Genomic DNA, 16556 nt, shown 5'->3' with positions numbered 1-16556 from the left:
TGGCAGGCCGTTCCGCCATGGAGTTCAGGGGGCCGAATGCACTGGCATTCGGCCTCACCAAGATCCATGGCGGAATTCTCTGACATCCCTACCTGCCACCCAGCGCTTTATGAAACTGGCTAATGTTCAGCTTGCCAGCCAAAGATAATCTTTACGAAGCCTAGTCAATGTTAAAACCTGTATTCTCCTTCTCTCCAGAATTTGTGAACTGGATCCTATCCTGCTCCTTTCCACTAAGTGTATTCGGAGAAATAAAGCCATTGGATACTAACATAAATGACTGAAATACGGGGCGAATGAGTGTTATCTGTTCTAGATTTAAAGTCAATGGAAGCACAGCTGTCACTAGGTTGTGCTGAAGGAACAATTGTTTCCAGTTCTGTTAGGGATACTTCTGACAAATTTACTTCCACAAATTTCCTGCCTAGAGTCCCGCCCAGGCTGGGAGCAATTGCTGCCAGTGCTGAGTGGGCTGGTTTTGGCAAGGAAGATACATACAAATAAGCACAGGGAAAGCCAGAAGTGCAAGAAGAAAGCCAGGTTCGCCTGGGGATTGTGCTCAGCACTCTCACATGAACAGTTCCTAGGGGGACATTGCTCAAACAAGAGACATTTTACTCTCTCCAGTCATTGCTCTTTCTCATCTCTGACTCAGCAGACCTGATGTCTGATCCAGCTGGTACAGTTCCTGCCTGTGCTATAAATATAGAAACAATAATACAGGTTGCCTATAAGCATGACAGGATAAGGAAAATGGCTTCTTTTTCACTCTGCTTTAGCTTAGGTTTAAGTAATGTAGAATACTATATGCCAGTCAGAATTGTTATAGAATAATTGGAAAAAGCCTTAGGCATTTGCTGTTCTGCATGACACAAAAATATTGTTGTCCTCCCTGCCCACTTGTTTTGGTTCACAAAAAGAATTATTCATCTGATCAGTCCCTACAAGGCAGCTTACCTCCCCTCTACCAGAGACTCTGTGGTGTGCCTGGCCCATCCATCAGTAATGTTACATCAAACTCATAGGATGTGATAAGACCTCCTTGCTCTGGGCTAGATCAAAAGATGTGGAAAGCCTGTTATTAGGACATATTTGCCTCCCAAGCTACCCCAGACTGACCTGCTTCAACTCTTGCTTGCTATATATACACACTGATGTAATGAACCACTAGAGTGCTATTGCAAATCTGAATAATTCTGCATAGTTCCCAGATGTTCATATGATAGAGGGTTTGTGCTTGGCAATATGCTGTGACTGTGTAGCATCATTTATTCTATTATCCTCAGAAGGAATCCACAGTTCTTTTGATGATACTGAGAGGAGATGGGAGAAGGGAGCTAAAGAAAGTTTGCTTCTTGTCCGTTTCCTCTATTCTCCCAGAGGCAGATGATATCATCTCTTGGAAGGTTTTATAATGATGGAGAACAGTATTCTATCTTGCCTTCCATTTCAAAATGGAAAAGTGAAATACAGCTATAGAATTTTTAATCTTGGATTCTTTCCTCTGAGAATCCTGAAGGCACGTCCATGTTTTATTTAAGCATGCATTTAATTAATTGGTTAAATTTTCATGCTGTCTCATTCCAAGAAACAATAACTCATGGTGGTGGTGGTGGAATCCAACAAGCTACTTATATGACTGAGGCCTCCCGTACTACAATACAAAGTGCTGTTGAGATTGGCCTTTGTATCAAAAATGGTTTGCCATGCAGCTGGGATAGGGGTGGGGGAGTGCTACTATTCAGGGAGTATATTGAAAGCCCCATGAGCTCACAAAACTAGTTGCATTCTTCTTTGGTTTCTGGCCATTATTAACTAGCTAAATACCAGCCAAGTTGGACAGCAAGGGGAATGTCCCATCTATTCCACAGCAGGCCTCTGAAATGTTATGTGTGACAGAGTGCTTTGGGCTAAAGGGGTGGTTCTTACTCTTCTCCCCCATTTTCTCTTGCTCCTTGACCCTGCCGCAGCCTACTCTCTATTTCACACTGATATCTACCTCAAACCCACCTACTCATTATCCACTGTTCCCACTTCTGTCTCTCAAATAAAGGGGTATCATGCTTACTGTCACAAGTTTCCTGTCCTTCCTTCTCCATCAGCATTCTCTTTCCACTCCTATTTGAGTTTTGTAAGGTTTGCATTGTAGAGCTGCACTTGTTGTTGTTGTTGTTCAGTCGTGTCCGACTCTTCGTGACCCTGTGACCATAGCACGCCAGGCCTTCCTGTCCTGTGCTCTCTCCCGGAGCATGCTCAAGTCCATATTCCTTGCATCGGTGATGCTATCTAGCCATCTCATCCTCTGCCGTCCCCGTCTCCTTTTGCCTTCAATCTGAGCTGCACTTGTGCAACGTCACAATTTGGTATGCTGAGTTGGTTCCACACTCCATGCCCCTCTGCACACATGCAGCGAATACAAAGGGATATTACAAGAAACTGCATATAATATTTGAAAATACTCTTGAGTTTCCTATGTCCAGCATTGCTTTCAGCACATAAGATGTAATAACATATTTAATAACTGAACCTATATCTTTTTCAAAACTCAACTGTTTTTCTTAAAATCTTGTGAAAAACATGACTACATAAAGTGAGTAGTGCTCATTGTATGAATTTGTGAGGAAAGGGAGGATGAGAAATTGTAATTCTTCTAAACATTCCCTTGTTTTAAATGAAAACAGATATCTTTCTACAGGCTACAGTATCCCTTCCGCTCCTTAAAGAGAAATTAGTTCAGTCAGCATTTTAACAGAAGTGCAAAAAGTATTTGAACATAAATGTTTTCTGGTAGATTACATGTGCACAATTGGCTTCAAAGCTCATCTGTTTGCTGCTGCATATGAAATTCCCTTGAGCTTCTAGCATTGGTATCTGAGGTTAGCCAGAGAACTGAATTGTCGTACTCAGCACATAGCTGATAAGGTAAAATAATAAATGAAGAATGGAAGCACTTATTTTACCAAGGAAATGCTATTTTGCAACTCGAAATGTTATGTTGTATTTGGAATGCATTTATTACTATGGTAAATCTATTTTCCTTTCCCAACGAATGATTTCTCTCTGTCTCTTTTTAAAAAATGTATTATTCAACAGAGGGCAACTGTAAAATCATTTTCAAGAAAAATAATAATATTTGAACAGATAAGTTCTCTGAGACCCGTAATATTACATATGTCTTTCTCATGTTACCCTTTTTCATAGGTAAGGAATTTCCACAGGATATTTAGATTTATTACTGTGAACCATCTAAAGATACTGATTCTGTAAAAAGCAATTATTTAACTTCTAAACATGTTCAATTATTGCACAATGCCATATGAGATACGACAGTACTGTCCAGCACTAGATATTTATTAATTTATAACTGCTAGGATATTTCCACCCTGAAACAGCACTCAAAGCTTACAACAGGCAATTTATTTTTTTTTAAACTTCACAAAATCATTCAATGTTCAAAAACAGTAAGTAAGAATCATAGAATGGAAACAGTAGATTGGAATTATGAACATGCAACAGAAAGAATGTTTTAAGCTGCTCAGAGGGCATAAGGAAAATTGAATAACTGAAGCTCTGCTGTCTTTGTGTCCCTATTTCTGTTTCTATTCTAACAGTCCAATCCTATACATGTCTACCCAGGAGTAAGTCCCATTGAGTTCAATCAGGCTGATTCCCAGGTTATTGGGTATAGGATAAGCCTACACTCCTATAGCTACTTACCTAGAAGGAAGCCCTACTGAATTTAGTAGTTTAGTAATTTAGGGGCTTACTTCTAATTGGGCATGTACAGGATTAGGAACATAGGAAGCTGCCTTATATGGAGACAGACGATTGGTCCATCTGGCCCAGTGCTGTTGACGCTGACTGGCAGTAACTCTCCAGAATTTCAGGCAGGAGTTTCTCCTGGGGATGCTGGGGGTTGAATTTGGGACCTTCTGCATGGAAAGCATGTGCTCTATCACTGCGCTATGGCCCTTTAGTGCACTGTGAATACCTCTAATAAATTATGCCTGGGGGCAGGGGAGAGAAGCCGATACTAAAATAGAAAATTCTGTTCAAGAATGCTATTTCAGGAAAGGGGGGAACAAGATTCACAGAAATGTTGAAAGGCTTTCTCTTGCAGTACAATCCTTTATATGTGTACTCATAAGTCCTACTGTGGTTAATTGGCCTTGTTTGCTAGTAGGCTTCAGCATAAATTGCAAACAATACGTGTGCTTTAGGTTATTTGTGATGGTTACTGAGGAATATTGAATTATATTCAATATTCTGGTCTGAATTATAGGGTGGAGGGGACTGTTCCCCTAACATCCCTGAATGATGTTCTTAAATAAGGAAATAAGGATATGAGAAACTGAGAACTCACCCTAGCTTGGCTTCTCCGGGTGTCCGCTGAAGCAGCGTCCCCGCTCACACACACATCCCGGACCTGTGCTAGGGGCAGCACACGAGCTCAGCAAGTTGCCCAGGCTCACTGCGATCCCATCCGGCAAGCGCCAACCATTTTCCCGCCTTTGGTTTCTATGTAAAAAAAGGAAGTTAAAAACATGCGCATATTTAAACATGCACATTTTTTTTTACTTCCTTTTTTATATAGAAATCAAAGGCGGGAAAATGGTAGACGCTCACCGGATGGGATCCCAGTGAGTCTGGAAGGGCACGAGCGGGCCTAAGCAGGGGGTGAGTGAGGACAGCATCTCGGTGGGTGCAGTCTGGGGGTCGTGGGCAGAAGGGGCCCGACAGATTCCCAGACTCAGTCGAGCACCCACGACATCCCTATAAGAAAATTATTGGGCTGAATCCAAAGAAGCACGAACATAATGAGTTCACTCATTAGCACTGTTGTGCAAGCACTAGGAGAAGACTTTGCTCAATAAAGTACCTGGGCTGCATCATAGTTATGAAGGGACCATGCAAGTTTGTCCATACATTGCAAAGCAAGCCCTAATGTCTGGGCTGCATGCAGTTCCCCATTGCAACGCAAGCCCCAATGAGCAACTGTTTGTACTCTACCCATTCTTTTACTGTAAGGGCTTGAGGGTTTAAAGGGGCTGTACTTCTAAGCAGCTGCTGCAAGCACTTTCCAATGGAGAACTGCATGCACCCCAGACACTGGGGTTTGCGTTCCACAGATGTAAGCTATAAAAAATGAAAGATATGGAATCCAAAGAAAAAATAGTCAGCAGTCTAGTGTAAATGGTTTCACAAGAGTTTGAGCAAATTAAAGCCCATCTCTGGTTTTCTGTTAACTTTCTTCCACTTCTGCTAAGTAGGACACAGTTCTTCTATATGTGGCAAAGGCTTTGATCCAATGATATGTTTGCTGTGGTTATAAGGCTTAGCACTGTAAGTTTAACTCCTCTTTTGTATGCATGTTTCATGCACTCAGCTTAGCTGTTAATTATAGCACCCACAATATCAATGGAGAAATCATTATTGATGTTCTTTCTGCCATTCTGTAAAGCTTATGGAGAAAGATTCTGTAATACGTGGGCATTTGAAGTTGATTTGTTTATGTTTTTTTAATACCTGGAGATCTCATGTCTGGATGTCAATCAGTAAACATGCTCATTCATGCTAGTTTATTTTTTAGCCAGAGCATGTCTGTCACCTGCCCTTCCTCTAGGGTGGCCAAGTGTTCAAATTTAAATAAAACAGTCTTCTGTTTGAAGGACTGTCCAGTCCAAGTCTGGTTTAAAGATAAATAACCACAACAAGTGAGAGTAGCTGGTCCTTGAAGCTGCCCATGTACAGTTTACCAGGACAGCAGACCATCCAGGTACACAGGCCACCTGGCACAGTCTTCGCTATGCTGAGATGTATTGCATTTCTATTGAAATCATATTGTAAATTTGCATCTGTAAACCTAAATTAGCATATTGAAATACATCTCCTTTTACCTCTTTTTTGGTGATGCATAAGTCACCACTGTCCCTCCTTTCTCATCTGAGTAGGGAAGGTGAGAATTCTGAGATAAGACACAACTGTAGTTTGCAGACAGCAGACATTCTCTAACCAGTGATAAACTAGAATGTGCATCTCAGTAAAATTCAGCCATTCCATCACATACATCTTTAGCGTGCATACAGGCATGACTGCATATGGTATGACAACTTCCATTTCCACACTAACAGCTAAAATAACTCTTCTGTTTTTTTGTTCTTTTATTTTGGTAACCTGCCAGAAGGGCAAAATTCTGACATGGCCTATAAAATTCTTGTTAGTTGGCAGTCGTATTTTGGAAATCCAAGATAAAATCAAAATGATAAGCATAGTATAGAGAAAGCAGAAAATTGTGATGGTTGGTGGTAATGGGAGACTTCATGATTTTTTTGACAGCAGATTATGGTGGTGGATGAACTGAATGCTCCATTAGTGATCCAACTGTTTCTTGGCTGAATGTTGACCTTCTTGTATGCTGTTGTTGTGTAATGCATTTGTGTTCATCTCATTCTGAAATGTCTTTCACATATTTGACCTGCATTTCTGTTTTCAGTTTTAAATGTTGGCACAGACTCTCTTACACATTAAAATATCTGCATATTGTTGCAGTTTTATTTATATGTATAAAAACTTGAATTGAGATATAAGTGTAGTGATTGGCTGCTTTATATTTGGAGTTTCAGCTTATTTCTCATATAGTTTTCTACAAGTATTGTATTCAATATACTCTGGCACTAAAGTGTTACATATCATGTTTGATTCTTTGTTATGTTATTTATTAGAAAAAATAGATTTTATATTTATATTGCTATCCACCCCGAGGCTTCAGAATAAAGCAATATAAAAATAGACATGCTATAATAGAGTTTGCCATGTATGGCAGTGTTCAGAGATTTTTTAAAAATCCTTTTCTCCTATCCATCCCAAATCTCTCTCTAGTCTTTACAGACTTTTCAGCTCTCCATAGTTCCCATTAGAGGACTCTTTTATTGTCAGCAAACCTTTATAGATTCATTCTCTTCCCCAGTTCCACCACAGTCTGCCCCACTTCACCTCATTTTATTCCATTTCTGTTGCTATTCCAGTGTATTCTCATTTCCCTTCATGACTGTTATGAAGATCTGGTGCTCACCTTTACTGTAGCTTTCCTTTCTCTGTACCATTTACCAGTGCGTAATGATCTGCCTGCACAATCTATTAATGAGTTATAGCCTTGAATTATTGCTTTGTAAAGGGTTATTGTTTTCATCCCAGTTTTAAACATTGGAACTGTTACATGTGCCCATATAACTATATTCCTTCAGTGCTGGTGTGACATGGTGGTTTGTGGCACCACACTGGTACAATACTCCATTCTATGCAGGAATTTGATTGTGAAGCGTATCTATGCATTGCATGCTGAGCATGAGGCTAGTTGCTGTTAAGATTTTAAAAGTACATCCAGTGCCGAAAAGCTTCTTGGTACATGGGCATATTTTTAAAAACCATAATCTGTAATTAACATAATGAAGGACAAAACTTCGAAGGGGAAGCACAAACCCTTATAAAAACTCTCTGATAAACATAGTAATGATGGATTTTGCCTGATTGACATATGTGAGTGTACCTTGGATGAATCTCTAAATAGGAGAATATCCAGAGATATATTTTAGAAGATAACTCTTTGCAGGAAAACATAATCATGAATTTGTCTACGAATAATTATGTGGATTGGAATCCATAGCAGATTCTAAGGCATTTCTATATTCAGTTTGAAATAACTGATATTACTACTTCTTCCATTATTTCATATAATTGAAAGATAAACTTTAATGGTGAATAACATTGTTTGACTTTAATAACTGTATTAATAATGTACAAAACAATCCTAAATGGGGCAAAATGGGAGATCTGCCATGGAACCACCATCGCATCTAGAGCTCTGCCTCTGCTACAACCATGGTGGAGTTTGAGGTTTTTTGTTTCTTGCCGGTTTTTCTCTTGGTGGTTTTCCTTTTTAAAAAATTTCTCCTCCTGTTCAAATCAGTGGAAGGGAAGATACTAGTGTGGATAACCACCATATTCCCCAAATCCTGGGGCCTCACCTGGGAATAGAAGGACTTTAGATCTACATCCACCCTATTCCCAAAATGCTCCATTTGGGGGCCTACCACTGGTGGTAGTTATACACATACAGAGCTTTCCATGGATGTAACTGTGGCCTCAAGCATAGATGTTCCTTCCCCTGCTGGTAGGTAGAGGTCATCTCTGTTGACAGAGGGACATCTCCACCCCATCCTAGCCCCTCCCAGATAGCTGTCCAACAAATTTAGAATTGTTCTGCCCAGTTTTATTTTTCTTACAGTTTTCTGCATAAAGAACCCGTATTGGGCTGATTCAGTATGATATAAATCATATAGAAGTAATGTTAAAATAATGCTATTTTGGTTTGTTTATTTATTTAGGCCAGATCCAGTATTATGGACAAAGGATGGTGGAGAGTTACCAGATCCAGAAAGAATGGTTGTCAACGGTAGGGAGCTAAACATTAATTTCCTAAATAAAACGGACAATGGTACATATCGATGTGAAGCAGAAAATTCTATTGGCATAAGCGTCGCAGAGTATGTTCTGATTATACATGGTGAGTACTTTCCTCTCTGCCATTGAAATAATGGTGTGCATTGACATGTGCTTTGATTAATTTATTTGGCTTAATTTAACATTATTTTTACCCTATCTTTCTAAATAATAACGTTGGCTGTGTTTTACTTTTAGTGTTTTTTTTAAGTGTCAGGCTGCTGGCTGAGACCAAATGTCATGATTTTTATTTTTATTTTTATAAACAAAAAGCTTGATGGAAGTCACTTTCATACAGTGAGTGAGTGGTGGAGAAAATATCTAATTCTAAGTTTTAATCAACATATATTTAGTTTTCTAATGATGAACTGAATGTACTTTTCATATTATCAGATTACTGCCACAAAAAGTTTTGGGAAAGGAATGGAAAGGAACACTTTGGATGGGAAATCCAAAAACTAAAAGTACAAATAGAGCAGAGATGTTATCATTTTATAGATCAGTTAGTGCTGTCTACAAACGCAAGCTGTAGGCTGCTTCTTCTATTTGAAAGGATCATTGTAGTTGTAACTGCAAAGAAGGATCTATGTGCTTAGCAGTGACAGTATTCCCAACAAAACTGCAGTGATTCAGAGCTGGAGATCCCAAATTCTGATTATTTGGGGCCATCTCGAGGTCACATGAACTTTCAGGCATGAGGCAGGATCCATATCCATATATAACACTATTTTTTCCATATTTAAAAGCGTAAGCAACGTGTTCACATTGTTGTGAATATTGATCATTAATTCTGAAATGTGGTAAATTCAGGAAAACTGGAACTCATATTCTCATGTCTCTAGTCTCATTACAATGTCTTCCTAAACTTTCTTGGTCTAGAATCATCCACCATCCCTTTTCAGAATTACTACATTAAAAAAAAATGGTTGCATGCAAAAATTAAATGGTGAAGAGATATTAAGTTAATTTAATTTTGTAAGTACTTCATGTGGAGAATTTTTGTTTGGCAATTCAAGATTGCTAGCAGCATGTTTCACTAGGTGGCCAAGTTACCTTTATGTAGCTTGTTCACATTTATAAGTACTTCTCTAAGCAACTTTTTAATTAGTCATCTTTGGCTCTGCTGTTGAACTATAATTTATTAAAACTACCCCACGGATTAATGCTGCTCATGCTGCTAGATGAGTGCTGTGAAATTTATCATTAGTTTACCTAGGATTAGTGACATAAGTAATGACAGGCTCATTGAAATTGTGAGAACTTATTGCTCAGGTTTAATGTTTGTAAAATGAAATAAATAAAATCAGCAAATATTGGTTCACCCCCTTCACCAGTACTTCAGAAACAGTCTGCTATAGTATCCTGGTTATATATGTGCAAGATGTTAATCTGTTCCCTTTAGAAAGTTTGTGTGTTTAGTTATATTTCTATACTTCTTTTCAAATAAAGAAATACACAAAGTGGTATACAACACCAAGCCCCCCAAACAGACTGGATAATTTAAAACATAGTACAAGAAATTATTAAACAGCAACAATTGGCATAAAAGCTAGATAAATGCAAAAGATACACATGCCAGTTTCCTCATGCTCCATTTGACTAAGAAACAGAACCCAGGAAGAGACTATACAGAATTTATTTCTTTATTTCTATATTGCCCAATAGCTGCTGACGCTTTCTGAAACAAGTAGGAGCAGGGCACAAATATGACACTCATTGCTGGGCAGGGAACAAGTTTAGCTGCCTGGGTGTGGGCCTCCAGTGTCTTCCATATAAGTGAATAGTTGTCATTTACTCCTTTAAACCACTGATCTTGGGCACACTATTATAGTGAGGTCTAAACCTGTCCGGTACCACTGACACTGGTATGTTCAACATACATCAGCAGGAATTGGGCGAGTGGAATGCGATGTGTCTATGAGCACATTATGCACATAGCATATAGAGATATATTATAGCCCCGGGGTACTTACAGAAACAATCACGCGTCTTGCTTAGTGAAAGTATTTCTGGATCTACTTTTACATACCATTGTGCTGTAGTTGTTTTAGAAATATACATGGATGAATGTTTATGACCTCTTCTCCTCCCTCCCTGTCTCCAATCCCCAGTTTGTTACTAGTCGGCAGCTGCACCCTATTGATTTGCTTATCTAGCTAAATGGGAGTCGGAGATATGCTTCATTATCAAGATTATGTTGTGATGGTTAAGTTATTTGATTATTTGGTGCTCTGTGCCTGCACATCTTTCATATTAGCTAGTCGAAAGTTGGCCTTGCTGACATTTTTCTGTAATGTATACTGGAGATTTTTCCTAATTAAATTTCTGCAAATGCAGATTTGGAACCATAGAGGGTAACTGCAGAATATATATTTGAGTTCTCTAGCACTGAAAGTCTTCTGAAATAAGATCATACTGAATGTTCCAAGTTTTAAAAAAGTTCCAGTGTTTAGCAGTCTTTGGGATCAAATGCTTCCTCAGTATAGTTTGATTATAAAGATAATCTTTGACAATTTCCTGTTCTTACTCTTGAGCAATGAGATTAGATGTATAGCTTTATGAAGTGCACCAAGCGGGACAGAACTCCCCCCCACACATTTTTTTTTTACTTTGCAATTTGAAAATTGAAGAAAGGGTTATGCCATTTAATAGAGGGCATATATTTCCTTATCTTCATTTTGCACAAAAATTGTCTCTAGCATTTAATATATTCTTCCAATGCAGAGTTAATAACCACTATGGTTGGGTAAGGGAATTTATGATGGTCTTCTCCCCCGCACTTTGTGAGATCAATTTAAGAGGACCAAGCACAACAAGATGAAGGTAATTTCTTTCCAAAATATGCCAAGAACATTTATAGGGGGTTAGGCAGAATTGGGGCTACGTATCTTATGTTATCATTTTCCAATTGGTCATGTGACATTGCATTGGAAAGCAGGGTTTACATAGATTATCAATTCTGCCTGGCAAATCTTCTTATAAAGGCTGGGTAAGTGGGAGGGAGTAAAAGCTGATTTGGAAAAGAAATGGGGGAATTGATTCCTTTCTGATAACCACTGTTTCTTAGGATCACTATTTTGGGTTGAGAATTAGGAAATGAAGTTTCTTGAACTTGCTAGTTTCTGTTTGATGACGGATGCTGCCACCCATGTAGAGGTAGAAATAGGAGTGATGTGGGGGATTCCACCCAAAGGTGAGAATATATTGATAAAGGATGTTTATTGCATTAAGGCCCCATTTACAGGATTTTCTTTATCAACTCTTCTTCACAGAAACAATCTGGGTAATTTTTAGCAATAGTCTACTCTTTGGCCAAAAGCTTTCTTTATTTGACTGAGTTAATTTGTTCAATTTGATCTGGGGCATTTATCTGCACAGGTTGTAGGGGAGAAAGCTGAGAAATATGTCAATATTGCATTGTTTCCTCTCCAAAAAGAAACTTAAAGGAATGCAAAATTTATTTTGTACAAATTCCAGCATTATTAGCATCCTAATTATAATATATGAATAGCTTAAATTTGTATAGTTATATTCAGTGTCAGTCAATTTTATTGCATATAACCACAGGTTCTTACAATTTTGCCACAACAACAAAAAAGACAGTCACAGAAAAAAAAGGTTGAACAAGCCGCCCAAATCAGTTCGTCATGTGCACAATCTATAGTAACAGTTTTTAGGACCTAATTTTTTTTAGCAGCCTCTGCAAATAAATCTACTGGATTAGTTACATCATAAGGATCTGTATCTACAAGTACTTTACACATCTGCTCAGCCAAAGTTCTGTCAGACATTCCTCTCAGCAAAAGTGCAAGAAATCCTTTCCTGGGACTGGTATAATGTGTGTGTGTGTGTGTGTGTGTGTGTGTGTAATGAATGGTATCCTTTATTTGTGGAATTCCACATATACAAATGTGTTGAAATGTGGGACCATTTCTTTACCTCCCATGCAGGTAAAGAAAATTACCTTTACTTCCCATTCAGAAGACATAGCCTGGAAGCATAATTCTGTAAATGTCGTCCTTAGCTCCAAGTGAGTCAAGGTATTAAGATAATTAGAGAAAGATCACTCACCCTTGTAAAGATTCTACCACCTAAGGATGGGCAAACTCACAATTTCTTGCCAGATCACTGCTGGCTGCTCGGCCCTGCTTTCTGCATGCACGTGGCCGCTCATTCCTTTGCTGATCCACCATTTTGCTTCAAAATGGCGGCTCAGGCTTTTTCGTAAATAGCCATTTACACAAATGGCAGCCGTGAAACAGCCATTTATGCAGCATTACAGGTGTAAATGGTCCATTTACACCTCTAATGTTGCATAAATAACCGCTTTACGGCTGCCATTTGCATACATGGTTATTTATGGATAAGCCCAAACCACCATTTTTATGCAAAATGGCAGCTCAGCAAGGAAGTGGGTGGCCACGTGCTTACCTGAGTTGGAAAAGCGAGGGGTTACGTGGACTGGTGCCCGCGGGGGCAAGCAAGCAAGGAAATCACCAAGCTTCAAGCCCCAACTGGACATCTGCGCCATCCCTACTACTACCTGCTAAATCCCATTTGCTGACTGATTCCAACATCTTTATTAGCATCATGCAAGTATAACCGATCTCTAATTTTAACAGACTCACTAAGGTGAAAGGAAGCCAATCAAATAGAAAAATGGGCCAGTTTTTCAAAACAAGAAGTCTAACCACCCCTGTTCTTCTGTTCTAGATAGCAAAGTTTAGCCAAATGGTGGTTAGACATGTTAAGGCATCTGTTCAGATAAAAGAAAATGGCCTTAGGGAGCAATCCTATGGCCACTAGAGACTGTCTAGAAGGCCATAGGATGATTTGGTTTCTGGGAACAGAAGTTGGAGCTAGGGTTCATGCTTCCATTCCTAGAAACCATGCTCCCCACCCCTCATAGCTGGTGCAGTTCTCTCCATGCCAGCTATGTCTCTGCATCTGGAGCGGAGACAGAGTGCAGAGATGGGGAAAAGTGGACAGTCCCTGGAGGGAGGGGAGGAAACTGCGGAAGCTGTGTTATGCAGCTTCCTGTGTGCCGCGCGGCCTCCCCCTTCCTGCTCTGAAGCTCCCCAGCTAGACAGGTGAAATCACCTGTCTAGCCAAAAGTGCAGAGCCACCGGAGCACGGAGTTGAGAATTGTCTCTGTGCTCCAGCTGCCTTGCCTTAGATAGTTGTCAGCCTCTGAGTTTAGAGGCTATTGTCTATCTCCATAGGACTGTGCCCTTATTCACTTTGACAGATATTATTGGTGGTGGTAGCCCCACTTCACCATGAAGAAGAGTAGCTGGAGTGCTAGGAGGCTAGAATGCCTCTTAGAAATTTATTCTGTATAACCTCCAGATACACCATGCTGAATTTGTGCTAAGAACTTCTGCTCAGTTATTTTCAATGATGGGTATGCCAACTGGCCTCCCTTAGTTTTGAAGAAGGTAACAAGCTTTTGCCAGTCTAGAAGCAGCCAAGGTAATAGTCTGTTTATGTGCTTTCCAGGACAGATCCTCTGAAAAATGTATACCCAAATACTTGTATGATGAGTATTGTGCAATATGATGTTTATCCATGATCCATTTATGTCTTTGGGTCTTTTGGCAAAGAACATAATTTTAGTTTTATCATAATTAATTTTAAAAAATTCAGTTCTGCCGTATGTTCCCAGCTTTTTCAATAATATGTGCATCCCTAGCCATGATAGATAGATAGATAGATAGATAGATAGATAGATAGATAGGCTTTGTCACCGGACAAAAAGGCCCCAAACTAAGAAGAGCTGTGCTGGATCAGACCATAGGCCTATCTAGACCAGCATTCTGTTCACACAGTGGCCAACCAGATGCCTATGGAAAGCCCACAAACAGGACATGAATGCACTTGCGCCTTCCTGCTTATGTTCCCCAGCAACTTGTGTTCAGAGGCATACTGCCCCCAATACTGGAGGTAATATATAGCCATCATGATTATATAGCTAGCAAATCTCTGGGACAGCCTATGCCTCTGTATTAGCTCTGCCCATTGGCTGCATATCTAACTGTAGCGGTCCATTGATTCTCTTTAGCTTCAGTGGTCTTCAGTACTGTTAGCGTCTGAGGTAGTTTGGAAGACGTGTCAGCCTTGTGGAGCTAAAAGGAAATTATATTCATTTACGGTGCGTGTGTGTGTGTGATTTATCTGGTTTCTTCATCCCCTCCACCAATGTGAATCTCAGGACATGAAGGCAATGCCTTACTGTGGAGTAAGGAGCCCCCCCTCTCAAAACATGGGGAAGTTAGAACCAGATCTGTCCTATATTTTGTTATTTAGTTTGTGCTTTAATGTTTGCACACATTTCCCACATGATGATCTTACTTACTTTCAATCGCAGCAGTTTTTCTTCCTTCCAGCTTTCATTATCGAGTACTTTGGAGTCACATATCTATCTTTTATTCCCTTTCCTGAGAATACTTCTCTCAGTGGGACCCTATCTACTAATTCCCTCAATTTCCAAAGTTATCTTCAAAACTCAGGAGCGATTTAGACAGCTTTAGCACAAGCAGAGGCTTGACTTAAATGAAAATGTGTAGTTTATCATAATTAGAGATTAAGAGTAAGCATAGTATTTATTCATATTAATTATACAAACAACATGAACATGGTGATGCTTTAATTGGGACAGTCTAAAAATAAAATTATGGGGAAATCACTTTCTCCCACAGTATCTGAGCATGGAGTAATTTTGTTTGATATTCTCAAACCACTACATGAATAGCAAGCTGGATCTTTTACAACACAACCCTACACATGCTTACTCAGAAGTATGCTCCATTGGTAGGGCTGCAACATTATCTGGTTAGCTAGGTTTTCCTGGGATTCTAGCCATGCCACCTGGTGCCTGTTTGCACCATTAGTTGGCCTGTATTCCCAATTTTCATTTTTTTAAAAAGCAATATCTAGCCCATTTAGAACCAGAAACACAAAGGAAAATGTGCAGCATCTATTGTGCCCAATCATTACGGGAGAAGCAAGCCTGCACCCATCTTTCAGTGTTTTTAACCAATGAGTGAAGTCACAGCTATGATGGACATTTAGGGGACCATAGAGATTTAATAACTGTAGAGTGGCACCCCCATTATTTAGGGAAAAGACATCCTGATTTATTTTGAATCCATATTTTTGTCTTCTTTCATGGAGAAGTGATTGCAATCCATAGAAAACCATAGAGAAATCCAGAATTTTACTGTAACTGTTATTGAGAGTACTGTATCTATCCCAAAACAAAAGGCAGGGGCAAAGACAGCTATTAACAGTTTTTCTAACTCAGAATTTATTTCATGCAAAAGATGTGATTTCTTTTCTGAGTTTGTAAACATTTTTTTTTTCAATCCTGCCAATAAAGTCCACCATTATTATACCCATATTGTAGGGGGGCATACTGTAGCTGTGAGCATCAGTCCTGTAAAGCAGCCCGGTGTTATACCTGTACTGCTGGAGAAGAGGGGCTGCAAGCAAGATAGCAATGTATGTCAATCCTGCAGTGTCCTCCAGTGTTGTTATTCAGTCTCATGGCATGCTGGGATTTTTTAAGGAAATGGAGTCAGTGGTAGCAGTCAAGTGGATTGTAAGAACAGTGCTGGGTGGGGAGGATACAGGTGGGTGATTAATTGCTCTCCACCCATGAGAGGAAATTAGGGGGACTCCTGGATGATAGATGGATTTTGATCCTAAAAATAACCTGAAGGGAGGGTGTTAATCACATGTTCCCTAGTGCTGTTTTTGAAATTATCTTCGCAGTCCCCTCCCACCTTCATTCCCCTTTTTAGAATTCCTCAAACAACCACATGCTGTTTGAGAAACAGGCTTGTTAAACGGTGTTTTAAAATGCTGCAGTAGAAGCGATTACCCTCACTCCTCCACGCCAGCTAAGCACTTTCTGCCAATAGCTGGTTTGGTTTTCCAGCCAAAGATATTCCCTATAAAACACCGCTCAGGCCAATTTAGTTTAATTACCCCCATCAGATTCCCTCCCTGCCTAAATCCAGTGCTCAATGCTCCACTAACCTGCAGCAGCCACATTC

The 16556-nt window shown here is 39.6% G+C and overlaps 1 protein-coding gene across 1 annotated transcript in view; it reads left to right on the top strand.

The window, feature by feature from the left end:
• The window catches only part of CADM2 (cell adhesion molecule 2), a 721403-nt gene that overhangs the window by 588895 nt on the left and 115952 nt on the right, over positions 1-16556 (top strand). The window contains exon 7 of the mRNA XM_084843493.1: positions 8385-8563. Coding sequence (XP_084699619.1) covers positions 8385-8563 — 179 coding nt within the window. The remainder of the gene's footprint in view (positions 1-8384; positions 8564-16556) is intronic.

The sequence above is a fragment of the Heloderma suspectum genome, chromosome 3, assembly GCF_057233095.1.
Source record: "Heloderma suspectum isolate Gila_16-S chromosome 3, 16-S_ref, whole genome shotgun sequence".
NCBI classification, from domain to species: Eukaryota; Metazoa; Chordata; class Lepidosauria; order Squamata; family Helodermatidae; genus Heloderma; species Heloderma suspectum.
Note: the sequence above shows the minus strand (reverse complement) of the source record. Positions and strands in the feature narration are given on the sequence as shown.